This window comes from Marmota flaviventris, chromosome 15, assembly GCF_047511675.1.
Source record: "Marmota flaviventris isolate mMarFla1 chromosome 15, mMarFla1.hap1, whole genome shotgun sequence".
NCBI lineage: Eukaryota > Metazoa > Chordata > Mammalia > Rodentia > Sciuridae > Marmota > Marmota flaviventris.
Genome location: NC_092512.1, coordinates 33,201,778 through 33,222,159, shown reverse-complemented (window position 1 = coordinate 33,222,159; position 20,382 = coordinate 33,201,778). Strand labels below are relative to the sequence as shown.

The following is a 20,382-nucleotide window of genomic DNA, read 5'->3' as shown; positions in this document are numbered from 1 at the left end:
AGCGGTATTTATACATTCCACACAGCTTATCTAATTAGCATAAACTAGATACATCAGTCAACCAATAAGAAATCTCCACACATAATGGCTCGCTGGGGTTACTTCACAAACCACTCCCTCTGGCATTTTGCCAGGCGCCATCCAGACTTGTTTACAGACTCTAACAGGATGGGAAGAAAATAAAATATAAACAAATACATTTATACATACACCTTTGAAATAATACTATGAAGCAAAAGAGTAGGATACCACTTGGGAATAAAAATGACCTCCTACTTTAAATAGGATTGCGAAGAAAAGCTTTTTAGGCTAAGTGCCAAGGAATGAGAAATCAGCCAATAAGAAAAGATTATGAAGCCAACAGGAATTTTTCCTGTTTAAGGAACGAATCAGTGTGGTTTCATTCTGGTGATCAATAGGAAATATGACCTGTGATAAGTTTGGAGAGAAATGCAGGCCCTCTAAGTTCATGCCATATGTTTGTATTTTGTTGTAGTTGCAGAGAGAAGATATGGCAGAGTTTTAGGAGGTTAGTGACATGACCAAATATAGATTTTTAAAAGATATTCCCGGCTGCTCTGTGAGGAAACTCTTGGAGGCAAGAGTGAAAGTGTTTTAGAATAGGATTAAGAGAAGTGAATAGTCATAAGATCTATTTTAGAAGTAGAATCAACAAAATTTGATGATGATTGGCTGAAGCAGGCAGACAGTAAGAGAATGTGAAAAATAAAAGGGGATGTCCAGATTCTTGGTTTAAGTAATTACTTGGCTTTGGTTGTCATTTATTAAGAGAGAGAAGATAAGAAAAAAGGCAGATTTCTGTGGGAAAGAAATCAAGAGAGTTGATTGAGAGGTCTGTGAAATGTTCTACCAATAATGTCAAGCAGACAGTAAATGTCTCTGAAACTCAGATGAAAGGTTCAGGTACTAAATCCATTGGCATGAAGATATTTGGTTTTTTTTTTTTTTTTAATTTTTTATTGTGGGTTGTTCAAAACATTACAAATTTCTTGACATATCATATTCCACACTTTGATTCAAGTGGGTTATGAACTCCCACCTTTACCCCATACCCAGATTGCAGAATCACATCAGTTACACATCCATTGATTTACAAATTGCCATACTAGTGTCTGTTGTGCTCTGCTGCCTTTCCCGTCCTCCACCCTCCCCCCTCCCCACCTCTCCCCTCCCCTCCCCTCCTCTCTCTCTACCTCCTCCACGATATTTGGTTTTTAAAACTGGAAATAAAATGAGGTCATCTTGCAAAGGCTTAGGATTGACCCCCTAGAATGTATTACAGACATTAAAGCTGTAAATTCCATAGAAGAGATGAAATCACCCAGAGAGGTTTTGAGAAGATTCCAGAAAGATAGGAAGAGACCTAGAAGACCTTATGGAAGTTGAGACAAGATAATGCTTTTGGATTAGTGATCAACTCTGTGGACTAATATTCAGAGAGCCAGTAAGATGATAACCTGAAAGTCTCTTTGGACGTAACAAGGTGGTTGTTTTCGATTGTCTATAAAGCAGCTTTATTTTTAGTTTATTATATTTTTGTTGTTTTTTTCTTTTCTGAACCACTTTATGCCTTTACAATTTATGATTTTTGAGGGAGGACCAAAGTAATTTACTACCAGATGTCCTTTTAGTTCCCTTTCCACTTGAATACTGTGTTTTTCCAAAATTATGTGTTAGAATGTTATAATCCTACAATTTCTAAAATTAATGTCTCATGATCTTAAAAGTGGCATTATTATACTCAAAACAGGAGTACTTAAGCTATCTTGGTCTTGCATTGGTGCTAGTATCTTACATGCTTTTGAGCTGCATGTATGTTCAAATACATGCTGGTCTATCATTATCTCTTTATTTTAATTACATATGATTAGTTGGTCTGTTTTCTTAACTTTTCTATACTGATCTCTCAAATAATTATGATTGAAAGTAATAGATTTACCCAGTTAATAGATCATTAGTAAAGAATTTGATAAATGTTTAGTATTGTTTAATAATAAATGATTGGTCAATAAATTCTACTTAGTTAGCAATCATCTTTATTAAACATTTTCCATAAAAATTTCCACCTTTTGATGGAAATATATTTATTGGCACTTCACATTTATTTTGTAAAAATTTATTCAGCATTCAGAAATGTAAGAAATTATTAAACTTACAATTTAACTATCTTGGCTTCACCTAGATCTCGTCTAATGAACATGTAGCCTTTTATGTTCTTTATACTTGAACACATATGAAACCGGGAGTAGTATTGATCAGTTTAATAGATATATTTTAGAGATAAATATATAGTTTTTTTTATACTAGGGATTGAACCCAAGGATGTTGAACCAAGAACCATATTTCCAGATCCTTTAGTTTTTATTTTGAGACTAAGTTACTTAGGGCCTCATTAAGTTGCTGAGGCTGGCTTTGAACTTGGGATCCTCCTGACTCAGCCTCCCTGGCTGCTGGGAAGTAGGTGTGTGCCACCATGCCCAGCTGAATATATAGTTTTTTTAAAAAAATACTTCAGAGAAGTCACTGTATAAAACAATTTTTTTATGAATTGGACTAACACAATATCTAAAATATTTAAACTTATGGAAAATGCCTAGTGTAGGAATCAAAAATTTTTATAAGTATTCTTATATTAAACACTATGGTTGAAGTGATTGTCAAGAGTTGTTTCATTGATATAGTTTTCACAGTTTTGTGTGTGTATATACTCATCCCTCAGTGTTCATAAGGGACTGGTTTCAGGACATTCCTACCCCAATAATGCAATCTGCAGATGCTCAAGTCCTTCATATTAAATGGCATAGCATTTGCATATAACCCATGCACATCCTCCAGTATACTTTAAATCATCTCTAGAATACTTATTGCTTTACATCTTTTAATGAACTCCAGAATGGGAAATAATTTCTAATACTATGGAAGTGCTATGTAAATAGTTGTTTAGGGAATAATGACAAAGAAAAAAAAATATGTCCATGTTCAGAACAGATGAAATTTTTTCCTAATTACTTTCAATTCATGGTTGGTTGAATCCACAGATGTGGAATCCATGGGTACAGAGGACCAACTGTATGTTTATGTATAGATGAATAGACAATTTGTTATATTTTAGATATGAGGTGTCCTTCAAAGCTCATGTGTAAGACAATGCAAGAAAGTTTAGAGGTGAAATGATTGTGTTATAAAAGATTTAACTGAGTGAGTGTAGGCAGGTAGGGGAAGGATGGAAGAGATAGGTCCCTTGGGTCATACCTTTGGGTTATGTATTTTATCCCTGGTGAGTGAAGTCTCTCTCAGCTTCCTGGCTGATGTTTCCAGTTGCTTTCCTCTGTCACATCCTTCTACCATGATGTTCTGCCTCATCTCAGGCCCAGAGGAATAGATACAGCTATCTATTGACTGGGACCCTGAAACTCTGAGCTCCCAAATAAACTTTTCCTCCTCTTATTGTTCTTGTTAGGTCTTTTGGTCACAGTGATGAAAAAACTGACTAAATCACCATTATAGAAACCATATATAACTGGGAGAACTTTTAAGTTTTTATTGAAATCATTATAAAAATAAATACATGTTGACAATAGATCCTCATAGGGTATTTTATTTTATTTTTTGGTACCAGAGATTGAACCCAAGGGTGCTTAACCACTGAGCAACATCCCCACCACTCTTAAAAAATATTTTATTTAGAGACAGGGTCTTGTTAAGTTGCTTAGCGCCTCACTAAGTTGCTGAAGCTGGCTTTGAACTTGCAATCCTCCTGCCTCAGCCTCCCAAGCTCCTAGGATTACAGGCATGTGCCACCACACCCGGCTTCATAGGGTTATTTAGATTCTAGTATCGCTTTACATATTTTAATGGACTGCAGAATGGGGAAAAATTATCTTTTTCTTTTACAAAAAAAATTATATTTAAATGAATGAGGTAATATATGGAGATAAAAAGGAACTTAAGTTATAGGATGACATCTCTCTTTCATCATTCATGATAAAAGTTCAATGTCAAAGAGATCTATTGAAAGAAATGTGATGAATACTAGATAATGTATTGCAGGATCAGAGTAATTACCAAAGTGATAATGAGAGTAAGGTTGGGATCAAACTATGGATGGGGAGGTAGAAGTCAATCTAAGAACAAGGAGATGAATTGAACTCCAGCTCTTTAAGGAACTAGGGCAGACTGTCTTTAAAGGGTGACAAGGGACTATTCACCTCATGCTATAATGATTTTATCTTCCTAGGAATGCTCAGATCTATAACAAGCATCTTCTAAGTGGCTATAAAAGGCAGAAATTAATACTTTACATTAATTTTATAATCTGAAGTTGAGAATAAAAATGAAAAATTTTAATAAATGAACATAAAAGTAATATAAGAAATCCTTTATATACTATTTTGAAAATATATGAGGACGGGGAGTGTAGCTTAATGGTAGGGAATTTGCGTAGCATGTGTTAGGCCCCAGGTCGCAGGTTCGATCCCCAATACCACCATCACCACCACCCTCCAAAAAAAACAAGATTTAGGGAGATACAAATACATTTGTTCACCTTATCCAGAGAACCTTTAAAATACTACCCTTATATGTTAAATACAGTGCTATATGAAATGAAATTAATATAACAGTGAATCACATCACAAAGCATGATTTTTTCCAGATGTTGAATAAATCCCAGATATCATTTTTTAAAAAACATACATATCACAAAATAAAGGAACTCAGAAATTCTACACCACAGGTTTTCTGTTCAAATTTTGATAAACGTTGGCTAAAGAATAAATAAACATTTTTTTAAAGGCCTTGTTTTTAAGAGAGAGAGAGAGAGAATTTTTTTAACATTTATTTTTCAGTTTTCGGTGGACACAACATCTTTATTTTATTTTTATGTGGTGCTAAGGATCGAACCCAGTGCCCTGCGCATGCCAGGTGAGCGCATTACGGCTTGAGCCACATCCCCAGCCCATAAATAAATATTTTTGAAGAAAAGTTCTTTGAATGACGTTGCCAAAATTTATATATGAATGAATATATGAAATTTTTGCACATTACATATGCAATCTGATTTAGAACACCACACTTCAATTTACTCTTGTAATGACTGAATGTCATGCCTGGCACAGGGATGCACGCCTGCAATCCCAGCAGCTCAGGAGGCTGAAGCAGGATGATTGCAAGTTCAAAGCCAGCATCAGCAAAAGCAATGCGCTAAGCAAGTCAGTGAGACCCTGTCTCTAAGTAAAATACAAAATAGGGCTGAGGATGTGGCTCAGTAATCAAGTGCCCCTGATTTTAATTCCTGGTACCCCCACCCAGAAAAAAAAAAAAAAAAAAAACCCTGAATGTCATGATATACTTGTTGTAGAACCCATTCCCAGTTGTTCATTACTTTACTCTCAAGCTTAAGAAAGTACCTAAGAAACAGTACATATGGATAGAAGGAACAGGGATGGATGGATGGATGATGAGACTCTTATGTGAATGACTTGCAGCAAGGGTAATGGGTTTGCTAATTTGATTACTTTTCACATTATAAATCATGGAGCAAGACTTATAGCTCATCCACAAATGTCTTTTCACAATTTATTGAGAAATATGGGAAAGGAGGCTGGGGTTTGAAACACTGCTCCAGAAGGTTCAGTTACAGAAGTAGCTGGCAAGCAGAGGAATCCAAGTTAAAAAGCAGTGGTCAAGGAGAGGACTTCAGCACAACCCTTTCATTAGAACACATATGGACTTGCCTCTCTGTAATTGTATTTATTAGAGTTTCTGTATTACACCATGAATTTACCTCTTATTGTGACTATTTCCCCTGGGTCCTCAGTCTTGTTAGATCTGAGATACCCATCTTATTGTGAAAGTATAAATGAAACAGATATATGGGACCATATTGACTTGAATTTGGGGAAGGAAACATGTTTAATCTGTATTGTTCCTTTTTATTATGAAATTTCATATCAACAAGACATAAATTGTTCTTGAAAGACATCTTTAACACACTGGGGAGTCAGCTGATGATGAGTTGCTTGGTTTGGTCCCTAAATTGGCCACTCTGCGCACAATTTTAACTAGTTACCAAGTGTACTGAGCTACTAATAAAATTATCTTCAGGCAGCAATTCACTTATACCCAATCTAGGTGACGTTTGACCTGGATCTGTATAACATGACTACTTTCCATGGACTCTTTCCAATATGCTATTTAAAATACTGAAATTTTTGGTGCTTTGGCAGAACCCTCATTCTTCTCTACTTGTTAAAGGCCTTTGACTTTTAACAACTTTAGATGACTATGTTACAAATCTTCTCTCTTTATACATAATGAAAAATAATCAAGGTGTCTGCAAATTAAGTGAAAAACGTGAAAAGTATTAAATTTTCTTTTTCTGTCAGCATGGTATTCAGCAACATGAATAACATATAATCATTATGTTCTACCAATACATGACTTAATTGAACAGAATCGTACAAGTCTTCACTGCCATGTAAGTTGAAATGAATACATGAAGCTTAGCCATCATAGTAAAAGAAGGAACATGTTGGAACTAAACTTATGTGTTATTAAGGTAATCCTACTTTCCCTAACATTCTAGTCACATAGTGGTGTAATGAGTAAGTAAAATTCTAGACACATTGTGATGCAAGGAGTAAGTGAATAGTAAATCAATAATGAATGAACAAGACAAAGTTTAAATGCATACACTTTTTATAGATGTTGCATAATGTTATGATGACATTCGTACCTGAAACTTGAATAAAATGTTCAGATCTTGCTGAATATTTGTACAGAAGGGTAACACCCGCAAAATAAGAAAGTGCTGCTGATCTCATAGATATGAGAGGTTGTAGGTGATATTCATCTAGAATTCCAAAAGAGTTATAATATCAAAGTAAATATTTATTCTTTTCTCTGAAATGGCTGAGGATATTCTTCTAACTCTGGTATGGATACCTTATATATACAGGTCATGGAAACTCTAATTTTCACTTGCCTTGTAGTTAACCATAAGGAAATTTTCTGACTTGTCTGAATAGTAGGTGATAAGACCCCTATTTCAAAAGGAATCCTGACCCATACCATTAGGAAGGATACCAAATCTGAGCAGGCAGGCCCTGTTGCATTTCCCTACCAGTCTATTAGCATTAGATCATACGCTTTAGTTTCATTACATTTTGATGTGGTTTTCCATGTTTGTGTCCTTCCTATGCAATGAAGTCTCCATGAAAACCCAAAGAACCTAGTTCAGGTTGCTTCTGGATAGCTGAACATATGAAGCTTCTTAGAGATGGTGGGCCAGGAAAGAACATGGAGCTCTGAGCCCCTTCCTCTATAACTTGTCTCAAGAATCTCTTTATCCTTTGTAATAAGCCAGTAAATGTGTTTCCCTGAGTTCTGTGAGCTGCTCAAGCAAATTAGCTGGACTGAGGAAGAGGTTGTGGGAACCCCAGTTTGTACCCACTAGGCCAGAAGCAAGGTAAAATATTCAGGGGCTTGTGATTTGCATCTGAAGGTGGGAGTAAGTCTTGGGGGCTGAGTCCTCAACTTGTGGGATCCAACACTATCTCCAGATAATGTCAGAAATTAATCAAATTAGAGGACACCCAGCTGGTGTCTACTGCTACAGAATTTATTGTTGGCTTTCTGGTGAGGAGAAATTCCTACATGTTTTGGGATCACAAAGTGATTTGTTTTGTGAGTGTATAGTAAGAGAAACAGTTTGGATTTGAGTTGGTGTTTTCTTCTTCGGCTGTTTTTAATTTTTATTTTGAGACAGAGTCATGCTAAGTTGCCTACGCTGGCCTCAAACTTGTGATCCTTGTCTTAGATTTCTGAATATCTGGGATTATAGGCATGCACTACTACACACAACTAAACAGATTTCTTTAAATTTCACTGTATTAAGTGAATTTGTAGTTCTTTAACTTATCATTGAATCATAGTTAATGTTATCAGTAAAATAAAGTGCTTCCTTTTTATATGAATCTTTTTCTTTTGAAATTTTATTTCATGTGACTATTTAAGAACTTATATAGATAATATTTAGAAGGTCTGAACATTCTTTTTCTAATTTTGCAATTTATCAAAGTGTTTGGTTTATGATTGACTGTATTTCATCTTTGGAAATATCCACTCAACGGTGACTAAACACCAGTTAATTGTAAATATCATTAATATTTACTTCTTATTGTCTCTGGAGGCTGAGTGGTTTATGTGATTTTTTGGAGGGGTGGGATGCTGAACTCATATCTATACATGGACTCCTAAAATTTCTTGAGGAAATTTAGTAAGTTTTAGATTCCTGATGATAGCTAAATAAAGATTTACATAAATATGCCTTTTAACAAATCAGAACTACCATGCTAAAAGTTTTTTGTTATAATTGGAAAAACAGTTCCTACTGCCAGTCCCATTGCCTGATTGTTGATCTCAGTGTATTCTTTTAGACTGTGTCACTTAGCAGTTAAAAGTATGGATTATAGAATTAGAACACCTATATTCAGGTTCTAGGTTTGCTATTTATGACACTGGAAAAATTGCTTTTTAATACTTTGCATCTCACCTTATGGGCTCTTCTTGGTTTCATTTCTAATAAATTGTTTAACCTTGGGCAAGAGTATCTTCAGTGTGCCTTAGTTTCATTTTTTATAAGTATATTCATAATACTATCTCCCCCATGGGGTTATGTGTTTATTAAATGAATATATGTACTAGTTTGTAAAGTTGTTTAGAGAAAGGCCTGGTGTATTGTAAGTGGGGTGTAATTGTCAGCCATTATTCCACTAGAATGTGAGCTCCTTGAGAGTGGGGGTTTCTGTACATTCTTGTTCTCTAATATGTCCTCAGTGACTAGAATAGTGCCTGATGTGTGGTAAGCACTAAACAAATATTTATTGAATGAATATGTATCAATTTTCTCATCTATTAAGATGGGATAATAAGGGTCACTTCCCTATAGAATGTTTCTATTTAAGGAAGTCGTGTATATGAAGAATATAAATTTTAGGTATTATCATAATTATTATTATACATAAAGGGCTATAATTAAAATTATTGAATCCAAGTACTTATTCTTCCTCTATATTGCCTAACTAGTTTGCTTTTATGACTTATGACTTTAAAGTTTTATTCCCTTTTCATTTTTCAGTCAAATCTTATCAGTTTCTAGCCTAATCAAAAAATATATTTGCTTACTTCCATGGACATGCTCTGTTAAGAGATAAAGGCAAATATTTCCATAAATATTATTACAGAAATAATGAAAATACTGATCATTTGATCCTCCTTTTTTGTCCTTTCATACTTTAAATATCTTTGACCTCTTAACTTTTGTGAAAGTTTTGAATTGACCAATCACTGACGTGTAACATCTACTTTTCACTTTCAAATATGATGAGTAAAAACTCAAAATATTTGAAAATGGAAATCACAAAAGTTCACAATTTATTTGTGCCATACTGGCATAAGACTAGGAATAGAAGAAATGATTTTATATTTTGGATTTAATATTCAGGTAATGTGAATATGCAATATTGATGTATTTTTAAAAGGGAGGCAAATATAGATTTAACATTAGTACATAGTTAGAATAGGCTTTGTGATTTAAAAACTGTATTGTCAATATTTATTTCAGACCAAGAAATTTACTGCATAGTTAAAATCATATCTATCATCGTGTTTTATATAAGTGTATGAACATCTGTGATAGGGTATATAGAACACAACCTGAAAGCAGACCATGTGAGTTTGAGTTCTGCTCTACAACTTTCTCATTAAGCAGTCATTCAATATCATCTTTTCAACTCATTTATAAAGAGATAATGATGAAATTCTTTCACAATTAATGTAGGAATTAAGTAGCAAAATGAGTATGTTTTATAAACTGAGGTAGATCTATAAAATATTCTATTACATATTCATCAAATACAATACTGTGACAGTATATGCAAGTTATATCTGTTTTATCTTTGAAAAATAAATTTTCATATTTTCTGGCAGAATCTTTTCAAGATCATGTTTTGTTTTTAGAGGCAGTTTATTATGTATATTTGTGTATATTTGGAATAGTAGATTATAATGATTCTGGAACTACACTTTGTTTATATAATGAAATATAGTAGCCTCTCATATAATAAAAGTCAGTGCCTCATCATTTGAAAAGTATTTCCAAATTTACACATACTACACTTATGCTACATGTATTGCATGTATTATCCTGATATGGAGGGACATCATTTACAATCTCTTGTTTGTTTGTTTGTTTGTTTGTTTTGCAGTGCTAGTATTGAACCCACTGCCTCATGTGTGGTAGACAGACCCTCCCTCACTAAGCTACATTCCCAGCCCTATGGTTTATTGTTTTATGGATTTTTAAATTTCTCAGGGAGGGGTACACTTGTATCAGAATGGAACAAGGGATTAAAATCAACTTAATAAAACATATATAAACAAGAAATATTATTTAGATAATAGTTATTATACCTAGGGAAATAATTGCACATAGAATAAAAATATTCTAAATTTCCTCAAAAAGTTCAGAATATTCCACAAGTTATCATTCAAAACTAATAGTCTCTGACCTTTGCTGCAGTCTGTAGCTGACCTATGTGCCAACACTTGCTCTTTAAAGTTTTCTTCCCCAGAATGAAGGGGGCTTTTCTCCTTCTTCCTCTTTAGTTCTCTCTAGTCCTCCTTATGCCATTCTTCTATCACTCATGTATATCATTTAAGATTCTATGAAAAAAATGCCAAAAAGCTTCCCAGAACAACCTTGTTCTGAAACTGCAAGAGAGAAGTAATCCTTATATAGGAATAAGTATATCTGGATTCTTTTAGACTAATCTCTTCTGGTGCACAAAGTGAAATATTAACACAGAGAAAGCAAGGTTATTTATCCAAGCAACTCAACACAACTACTTGATTCAGTTCTCAGACTATTCAGTCCTTCCTATTCAATCTCTAATAGAAACCCAAGATGTCCCTTTCCAAAGTGACTTTCAGTGGTAATTATGATGTTGCTGGATGCCCAAATAAAAGGTTTTCATCCAATCATAAATGGATTTCTCTAGAAGTTCTCTTTTTCCTGATATTTTCTTCATCCTTTTTCCTGATATTTTCGTGCAGACAGGAAGTTAGGAATGTCCCGTCAAATTTTCTCAAAATCTAATCAGGTAACTTTTGCATTAGAAGAGTCTGATTGATAAATGTGCCATCTTCTTCCAATATAATCGAATTCATAGGGCAACTCCTGTTTCCTTTTATCATTCTTTGCCTCATTCTGGCAAATATCATGATTAAAACAATAAGATAAACATAATGAATGCTTTTAAGCTACTAATTGCATTCCTTCCAAGCAAGCAAAAATAACAGATATTCTTGGAAAAATAAAATGTTTTGCTCTTTAATCTTAATTTCTTCCTTTATAAAATAAGTATTTTATTGTATCACTATTATATTACATTCATTTTCTAACATTTTTAAAAATGGTAAATACACTTTATATCATAACCCAACTTATATACATGTGAGCACACACATGCACACATATTTATGAAACAATACTGCAGCTGATACACTAACTGCAAGGGCTGGACTCTAGATTATTTCATTTTATTCTTAAAAATGCCAATCAAAACCTAATAAATTATTTTATAACTCACTAAAAATTTATGATCCACAGTTCAAAAAATATTAGATGACTTTCAATAATGTCCATTCAGTTTCCAAAGTTCTGTGATTCTCTTTTATTCTTATGATGAAAATCTCATTTAATAAAAAGTTCCTATTCTCTGAATAAAAGTGATAAGGTATGAAAAAGCATTCATAGAGTTCTCTGTTTTTTATCAATGTTCTTTTGAAATGCTGATATTAGGAAGGTGAATAATGAAAAGGAAATTGGACTAAGAGTTATAGGAATATCAATAAGAAAGGATAAAAGTTTATCAGAGAAGCAGAAGCAAGAAAGCTAGGTGATCCTAGGTCTAAACAACTAAAGTTTATTACTTTTTTCCCATGGTATTGTTGTTTGTGCTCAAGGGATTTCTTTAATTTTTAGAAAGATTTGAAAGGATTATTATTTGAATGCATTTTTAATCATGCCTTTTAAATTAAAATGTCCATTGGCCAAAGTCCTTAATATACCTAGAAAGCCCTGTGTGATCTGTCCCATTCTCACTTGCTTTACTCCAGCCACCCCCAAAACACTACCACATCACATTTCAGGTGTTTGCTGTATGCATTCTCTCTACTCCATCTTCTTCAAATCCATCTTCAAGAGTCATGTCACCAGTGAGACCCACACTCACAACCCTTTTTAAGTTACAGTATACCCCATACTCCTTAACTTTTTTTTATTTGCATTCATCCCTCTCTTAATGCTATGTCATATATTGATTTATTATGCCTGTCTCCCCTCCACGAAAGTAAATTCCATGAGAGCAGGGATTTTTAGCTGCTTTGATACCGTTGTATCCACAGAAGTAGCTGGCATATACTAGCGGCTCAATCAATATTAACTGAATGATATTTGTATCAGTAAATCAAGTAAAGTACTTTTGTGTATATACTACTTAGGACATATTTATTGGATGAAGGAACTGATTTAGATTGTGTGATTTACGTTTTACAAAGCATTTTTGAAATTCTCTATTACCCATACCCAATGGATCAAGCTGTGACATAGGGCTGGAATTATTGTAATCCACCTTCCCACCTCCCTAGGTAGAGAAATGGAGAGTTGAATGTTTGTCCAAGGTTACAAAAAAGTGGGATGGTCTTTTGACTCCTAGTAAAATGGAATTAAAATTGTTTTATGTTCTGGGATGGAGGTTTTCAATTCAAAGAAGGAACCATGTTACTTTGCTTATAAACTGCTTTGTTTCTAGTGTGTATTGCTTTCAAATGTGTTAAAAGGATATTGCCCTTTTATTTAGATGTTAATCTTTATGGAGTCTGTCATTCTTTATAACAATGGGTAGCAGATTATTTCCTTCAGAGAAAGAAGCATTGAAATTAAAGTTGATAGACATCATTGTGCTTTTTTCCCCCAGTATTGGTGCTTTTTTGGTTAATGATCAAAAAATCAACTCCTCTCAGTTGACTTTTTATATTGTTAAGAAAAAAAGAAAGAAAAAGAGCGTCCATTGTAGGTTTTCATGGAACCCGGTAAAAATTGGGGAGCCTTTGTGTTAAGCTTTTCTTTCTTGAGGTACGATAACAAATTAAGTGAACCTGAGGAAAGGGAAAGTGACTACCAGAAATTTCCTGACCTATTATCGATTTGAGATGCCTAACTCATTGCATCTAATTAGTCTAACTAGTCTCTGGCCTTCGCCGAGCGGCGGCGGGCGGGGTTTGGGAAAACAGCCCTAGCCACCCCGGGTCGGGGCCAGAACCTGAGGCGTGCGCCCAAGAGCTGCCAGCCCTGCCAAGGTGCTGCTGCAGCCGCCGCCGCCGCCTCCCCCTCCAGCCGCTGATTGGCGGGGACCGCAGCTTCGGAAGCATCGCCCAGCGAGGGAGGGCGCCGACACTCCAGCGCTCCAGCCTCGGGGATCCTCAACTCCCCTGGGCGAGACTTCCCCTGCGAGCAGCCTCTTCTCCGCCCGCCACCACCAGGACCCTCCTCCTGAGCAAATCAGAGGTCCGGGCCGCCGGGACAGCCACGTCTCCCTCTGGGCCGGGTCGGGGAGGCAGGGGCCAGAACCCTAGGGTCCCGCGGCAACAACCCGGCCCCCGACACTGGATCCGGAACCACTGCGGTCGCCGCGTCCCAGCCGCCAAAACGCCTCGTATCTTGTACCGCGGGAAAAGCGGGTCCTCGTCCAAGATGGGCCGACAGGGTCTGGGGGGCGCTGGCGCGGCGGGGCGCTCTATGCAGCGCTCCCAAAGCCGGAGCAGCCTCTCCGCCTCCTTCGAGGCACTGGCCGGCTACTTTCCCTGCATGAACTCACTGGAAGAGGAAGAAGGAGGTGAGACAACCTTCCCTCCCCATAGTTGGTGTCTCTTATTTGTGTCATCTCTGCACAGTGTCTGGAGGGTTGGCAATGGGAGAGAGAACTCAAAGTGTCACAGCTCTCCAGGACTGTGCCGGGGGCCAGAGACCCTTAGAGCTGAGCAGAGGAGGACCTCTGTCTGTGGGTTATTTGGAGAGCTCCACAGGCGCGGACTTGAGAAAGGACTCTGGTGGAGTGCAGTTATCAAGTGCTTGGAAGTTGAATGCGGATGTAGACTAGTGGGAAGCAAGGCTGCGCTTCTTGGGTGCCCCCACTCAGTTGGCTCTTCTTTACGCCCTCAGTCTTTGTGTTAGCATTTGGCCCCAAGAACAAAAATGCTTAAAAACTACAGGGAAATGCAGCCACAAAACTTTGAAAACAGGAAATCAGCCTGTGAAAGGACAAGATCCAGATGAGGGAAGGGGTCCTAGCATGTACAGGGAGAGAGTAGGTAGAACTTAAGGTGAATTTCTGGTAGAGACACTTGGAACTTTGTCCACAAGGCACAATGCCATGAATCTGTTGGTGGTGTGTCTCTGATCTTCTAGTGATTAAGCTAATGGGGGGAAGGGGACTCACTGTGTTAAACTTTTCACCAAGTGGTTCCTAGTCCTTTATAAAGTTTTGAGTACTGAAACTTGTGGGTTTTCCTTATGAGGAGCTTACCTATAAGATTTAACAGCTAACACTGAAAATATAAATTATAAAGCAAAGAAAGAATTGACATAAATAATAGTGTTCCAACATTTGAAATACTGTTTGTTAATTTATTAATGTTAGTTGCAAACCGAGTTCATCTTTAGAAACAGTAGTATAGTTATGATTTAACTCATTGTATGGATTAGGACTTGATCTGCCTTTTTTTTGACAATCAATGATCTCTTATTATGAAAGAGGTCTGACTGAAAAGAAATTAACTACTTGTTTTAAGAACAGGTTGAGGGGCTGCGGTTGTGGCTCGGTGGTAGAGAGCTTGCTTCACATGTGTGAGGCACTGGGTTCGATTCTCAGCACCACATATAAATAAATGAATAAAAGTCCAACAGCAACCAAAAATTTTTTAAAAAGAACAGGTAGAAATAAAACTTTTCCCTATTTTCTTAGGACATGAAAGGGGAGGGGAGAATAGAGGATTCATAGTTCATCTGAAAAGTGGTCTTCAAACCAGTCTGTTAGAACTAACCATGTTTCTTCTAGCTTATTGTCACAATAATAATTTAATATTAGTCAATATAGATATAACATTAGGGTACTTCCTGAGGTAAACATGACTTAATTTTCACACTAGTCCTTTTTTTCTAATTTGTACATTTACATTTTTTTCTATAATTCAGTAGTTTAAATTCTAGGAAATGTATAAACAAATGAAAAAATTTAAAAATCAAGCTGGATATATGAATGATCATAATTGTAGCTAAAATTTTTAGCACTTATTATCCAGCACTGTACTGAGAACTTGACATGCATTTACGCTTTTAAGCTCATAACAGCCTTATGAGGTGGTACTGTTATCTACATTTCACAAATGAGGAAACTAAGGCAAAGAAAGCTTCAGAAACTTGCCCAGGTAGTGGGTAACAGAGATAGCACTTGAACCAGTGAGTCACCAGCTCACCCTATGCACTCAACTCCCAAGCTCTGCTAGGATTTTATTATTGAATCTACTTGGACTCCACTCCATCACTAAACCAAAATGTGATGGAGCTAGAACTCAAACTTAGGTGTGTCTGAAACTACAAGTATTTAAATAAAGCATGCATTATTATGAACTTATTTCTTTTAATTTTTACACTGTCTTCAGATTTGAATTTGCTTCATAGATTTATTATTATTCTTTTTAAGTTAAAACTAAGATTGTTGAATTCAGAAAATATCATGCTAAAAGGCTTTTTCAAGATAGCAAGGAAAACTTACATGAATGTGAAAATTTTTCAAAATTTAAATTATATTCACTTAGTCTTGGCTTATACAAATTAATCCCAAAGAAAATTTCTACATCTATGCATGGGAAATTGGAACAACATTTCTGTTCCATAATGTTGCTTCTTGAGTTGTGAAGACAAAATATTCCAGAAGGAAGGTAGTGGGCTGGGGATATGGCTCAGTGGTAGAGTGCTTGCTTAGCATGTACAAGGCCCTGGGTTCTGTCCTCAGTATCACATAAAGAGAGAGAGAATTTTAAAAAAGGGAAAATAGCATTTTTAAAGTAATCCCTATAGTTATGTACTAGTAACAAGAGGGAATACACTTTCCACTGGTTTATGGTCATTTCACAATCACAAGAAGAAATCTTAACCTTTTTTCTTCATTTCACAACAGTCCTATCACCCTTGAAACTCCCCAGATTTTTTTAAAATATGTCAACATACTCTGAAGAGTTGTAAGAGAAGTCACTGGCTTCTCTATGGTGTTTTTGTCTGTGTAGACACCCACACAGGACACACGAAGGTCATGTGGATGACATACTCAAGAATGTTATTTTAGTGACACTTTAGTGATAAGCTCATTCTAACTTACAAAGAAAGTAAATCCATCTCACCATGTGATTTTCACACTGATTCAGAATAGTTTGCCTAAAGAAAATAGTGGTCTGATAATTAGTGTGATGACTGAGTTCACCAATCAATTCAGTAAGCCTGTCTGAGTTTTTGATGTTGTTGTTGTTGTGGAGTCTTCTTGGAAATAGCACAATAGCTAAAGTATCTAAAATATGCCCTGTCTTCCAGTTCCATATCCTTATTTCATTCTTATTCACTGTCATCAGATATTTCCAGTCTATACAAAAAGTGCTAAGACGTCTACAAAAAGACCATGTGCTTCGAGTCCACTAATTAAAACATATTTTTTGAGGCTATTTGGTGTCAGTAACTATGAGAGTCTTAAAATTAGGTAGATATATCCCTTTCCGTCTGAGAGCTTACAGTCTAATGGAAATGGACTATAACAGAAACAACTATGTAATTGTAACTGTGACAAGTATTTATCAGGTCAAGTACAGAGTGCCATGAGAAATTTTAAAGATGATTAACTTAGGAATTAATGAAGATGCCCTGAGAATGTGTTAAATCTTGATTCAGATGTCAGTAATATCAATTTGTCATGAGCTAACATCAATGGCCTACTGCATATCTTTAAGAACAATTTTCCCAGATTCCACAATTAATAAATGATGGAGGAGTTAGGATCTAAACTCATAATCTGGCTCTGGAGTTTATAATTCTAATTACAATGCTCTCTATATTTTTTCTTCATTATTTTACTGCATTTTTTTGTAATATGCTATATTCTTAAACCAAGCACAGCTGCGGATGTAGCTCAGTGGTAGAGTACTTACCTAGAAAGCCCTGTGTAGATGATCTTTCCCCTTCTCACTTGCTCTACTCCAGCCACCCCCGACACTGTATCACATCACACTTCAGGTATTTGCTCTATGCATGCTCTCTATTCCATCTTTTTCAAATCTCTTCAAATCATGGAGCCCTGGGCTCTATCCCCAGCACACACTCAAAAAAGTGCAATAATAATAGTTACCATTTATTATGCATCTTCTATATGTCATATTCCTTTGATTTCATGGTTCTTCAGGGAAGTTATTTTCCTCACTTGACACTTATGAAAGTACTTAGAGAAGTTTAAACAACTTGCCCACAGATCATAAATCTAAATGGGGCTGATTTGAGTGGGGATGAAAGCAGCATTTATAAGCATACTAAGATTGTTGACTGGTCTTCGTGGCATCTTTTTTGTATGCTTGCTGTTCTTTTATTTTTTTCATCCTTGTATCTGGAATATATTCCAGAAAAGTGTTCTTTAAATCCCTGAAATTATTTTTTAACTAAAAGTAATAACAATAGTATTTTCTTGTTACAAATTGTGTGAATTTACTTTATTATTGAACCCTACAATAAAGCATTATTTTTACTCTAAAACTACTTGGCCCTAACATTGGGTTTCTCTCCCCTAATATAGAATATTAATGTATGTAGAATGTTTAAAAATCGCAGGCAGTTCTAAGAAAGAAAGAAATATTTCACAGAAATATTACCATTCTTAATAGTAGAAGGAAACCTACAACTTCCCAACCAAATTGCTGAGAACAAATGGTTCTGGCTGTGTAATATAGGAAAATGGCCCATTTCCTAGTACTTGAGGTTTCTGATTTCCCAGAGGTGATCTTAATGTTACCTGTGGTCCTAAGCTAATGATTCTTGTTTAGTTATGTATTTTTGTGTATAGTTATGTATATGTGATAAATTTGGTCTGCCTGATTTTATGAAATGCCACCTGTGACAATCATACAGAGGAAATCCCATCAACTTAGCACTATTAACTAAATAAGCTAACTCTGGATTTTTTGCATATCACTAAAAATTAAACCACACAAAAATCATATAGAAAATAGGAATTATTTAAAAATCATTAGAGAACTGAGGAAAGAATCTTTGCATGTGATAAGAAAGCCTTAAGAAATTAATATAGGGCTGGGGATGTGGCTCAAGTGGTAGCGTGCTCGCCTGTCATGCGTGCGGCCTGGGTTCGATCCTCAGCACCACATACAAACAAAGATGTTGTGTCTGCCAATAACTAACTAAATAAATAAATATTTTTAAAAAAAGAAATTAATATAAAAGTGAAACAAATAGACTGGAATAAAAAGACATATTCAACGCTCCCCAATTCTTTAATAGGATATTCATCCAGTAAGAATATAAAAAGACATTATCTTATTCTAATACTTGTGTATACTAATTCTTACACTTGATACTTAATAATAAATTTTATTTTATTAGAATAACTTAGAACTTTGCCCATGCTCCACTGAAATAAAAATTCTCTACACATTTAAAGGTAATCATCCTCAGTGCAGACATCATACCTCACACAGTAGGTATTCAGAAAGTGTCTATTAATAATGATGGTATATGGTTCTCTGTTCTTTCCAAGATGAGTATCCTTATAACTGCTACCCATTATGTTTATGCTGTTTTAAAAATATGCAATGGGGACTTTCTTATATGCACCAGTCATAGTATTTGCACATAAAGCCACACTTGGGGACAGGATAAATGGTTATCGGCTGTCCTAGCTTATGATCATGTCTAATAAATCACTCCATAAATGAGTCTACACCATAATCAAAAATAGCACAATATTTTTATATTAGATTTATATTTTAGGCAAATAAAGTGAAACAAAAGATTTGGAATTTATTAAATAAATTAAGGAATCATTACATTCAGAGTGCTTATCAAATATTACCTTTTAAATCTAAGAATCAGAATCATTCACTTCTTTGTGTCTGAATAGAATCCTTAAAGTAATTTAAAACTTTCATATAAAAGTCAAATTAAACCCCAGTTTGCTTTAGTAGGTTCACTAAATTCAAAACCAGTAATGGGACGGAGTTTCCCTGTGGAGACATTTTGCATATAATGACTTACAAAAGAAATTCACTAGAAAGTTTTAACAGAAGCACCCCATTCCTACTGAGGACTATTTTAATGTAAATGTTCTCTGCTGTTATAAAGTAGGCCTTTATTATGGATCAGAAAAGATCCTTCTGTGTATTTGTTCTATCTCATGCTGTAGTGGGTTTTGACTGAGAAGAAGGGAGATTTATCTGCTATACATATGATATTATTAGAATAATTGAGGGAAATGCTAGCATAAAAATAATAGTGTCACTTCTAGGTTTGAAATGTCATTTTCTTTTATTTTCCTCTTGAAAATGAAATTGGGATTTATTTTCATGTAAATAATGTTTTATGCAAAGATACTTCACCAAAACCATGAGCAGAAATCCCACGAGGCCTCATGGGGCCTAAACTGGAAGTCAGAAGGCTGTTGAGAAGGCATGAGCACCCTTTTTTCCATTTCTTGCCATTGCTTCTATCTCTGCATGACTGCTTTGTTCTTTGTCAGCAGCCAGCTCTCTCCCTGCTCTATTACTCATGTGTCTGGTGGAAAATGGTAGTCAGTGGACTACAAGTTTACCTGTCACTGTTCCATCCATACTGCAAACCATGTCTTTCCCAATCTCAATTCCAACTGTCCTGAGATGAGATTTTATTTACCCGGGTTGGTCCAGTTTAATACAGCAAGAGGGCAGGACCATGTGTATCAGTTTAGTTCCCAATAATATTCTACTTTTGTCTGGATCATCATTGCAAGGAACAAGTATCATTTCTTGAGATTTAGATTTTGTCTAACGATACTAAAATTATTTTAGCTATTTAAAATAAAGAGATGAATTAGTGTTCAGTTTTTCCCTTGTTATTTCTGTAAATTGGGCCAGAAACGTAACCTACATCAGTAAAGCAGGACAGGTATAAGATAAAAAGGAAAGACCAGGGCTCTGTAAAGCTGGAGAAATCTTACC

The 20,382-nt window shown here is 35.4% G+C and overlaps 1 protein-coding gene across 38 annotated transcripts in view; it reads left to right on the top strand.

The window, feature by feature from the left end:
* The window catches only part of Rims2 (regulating synaptic membrane exocytosis 2), a 575,440-nt gene that overhangs the window by 533,875 nt on the left and 21,183 nt on the right, over positions 1-20,382 (top strand). The window contains exon 1 of one of the 38 annotated variants that reach the window (XM_027949173.2): positions 13,541-13,979. The exons of the other annotated variants lie outside the window; for them this stretch is intronic. Coding sequence (XP_027804974.1) covers positions 13,838-13,979 — 142 coding nt within the window. The 5' untranslated portion in view covers positions 13,541-13,837. Of the gene's footprint in view, positions 1-13,540; positions 13,980-20,382 lie in introns of those variants that run through there. 38 annotated transcript variants of the gene reach the window in all.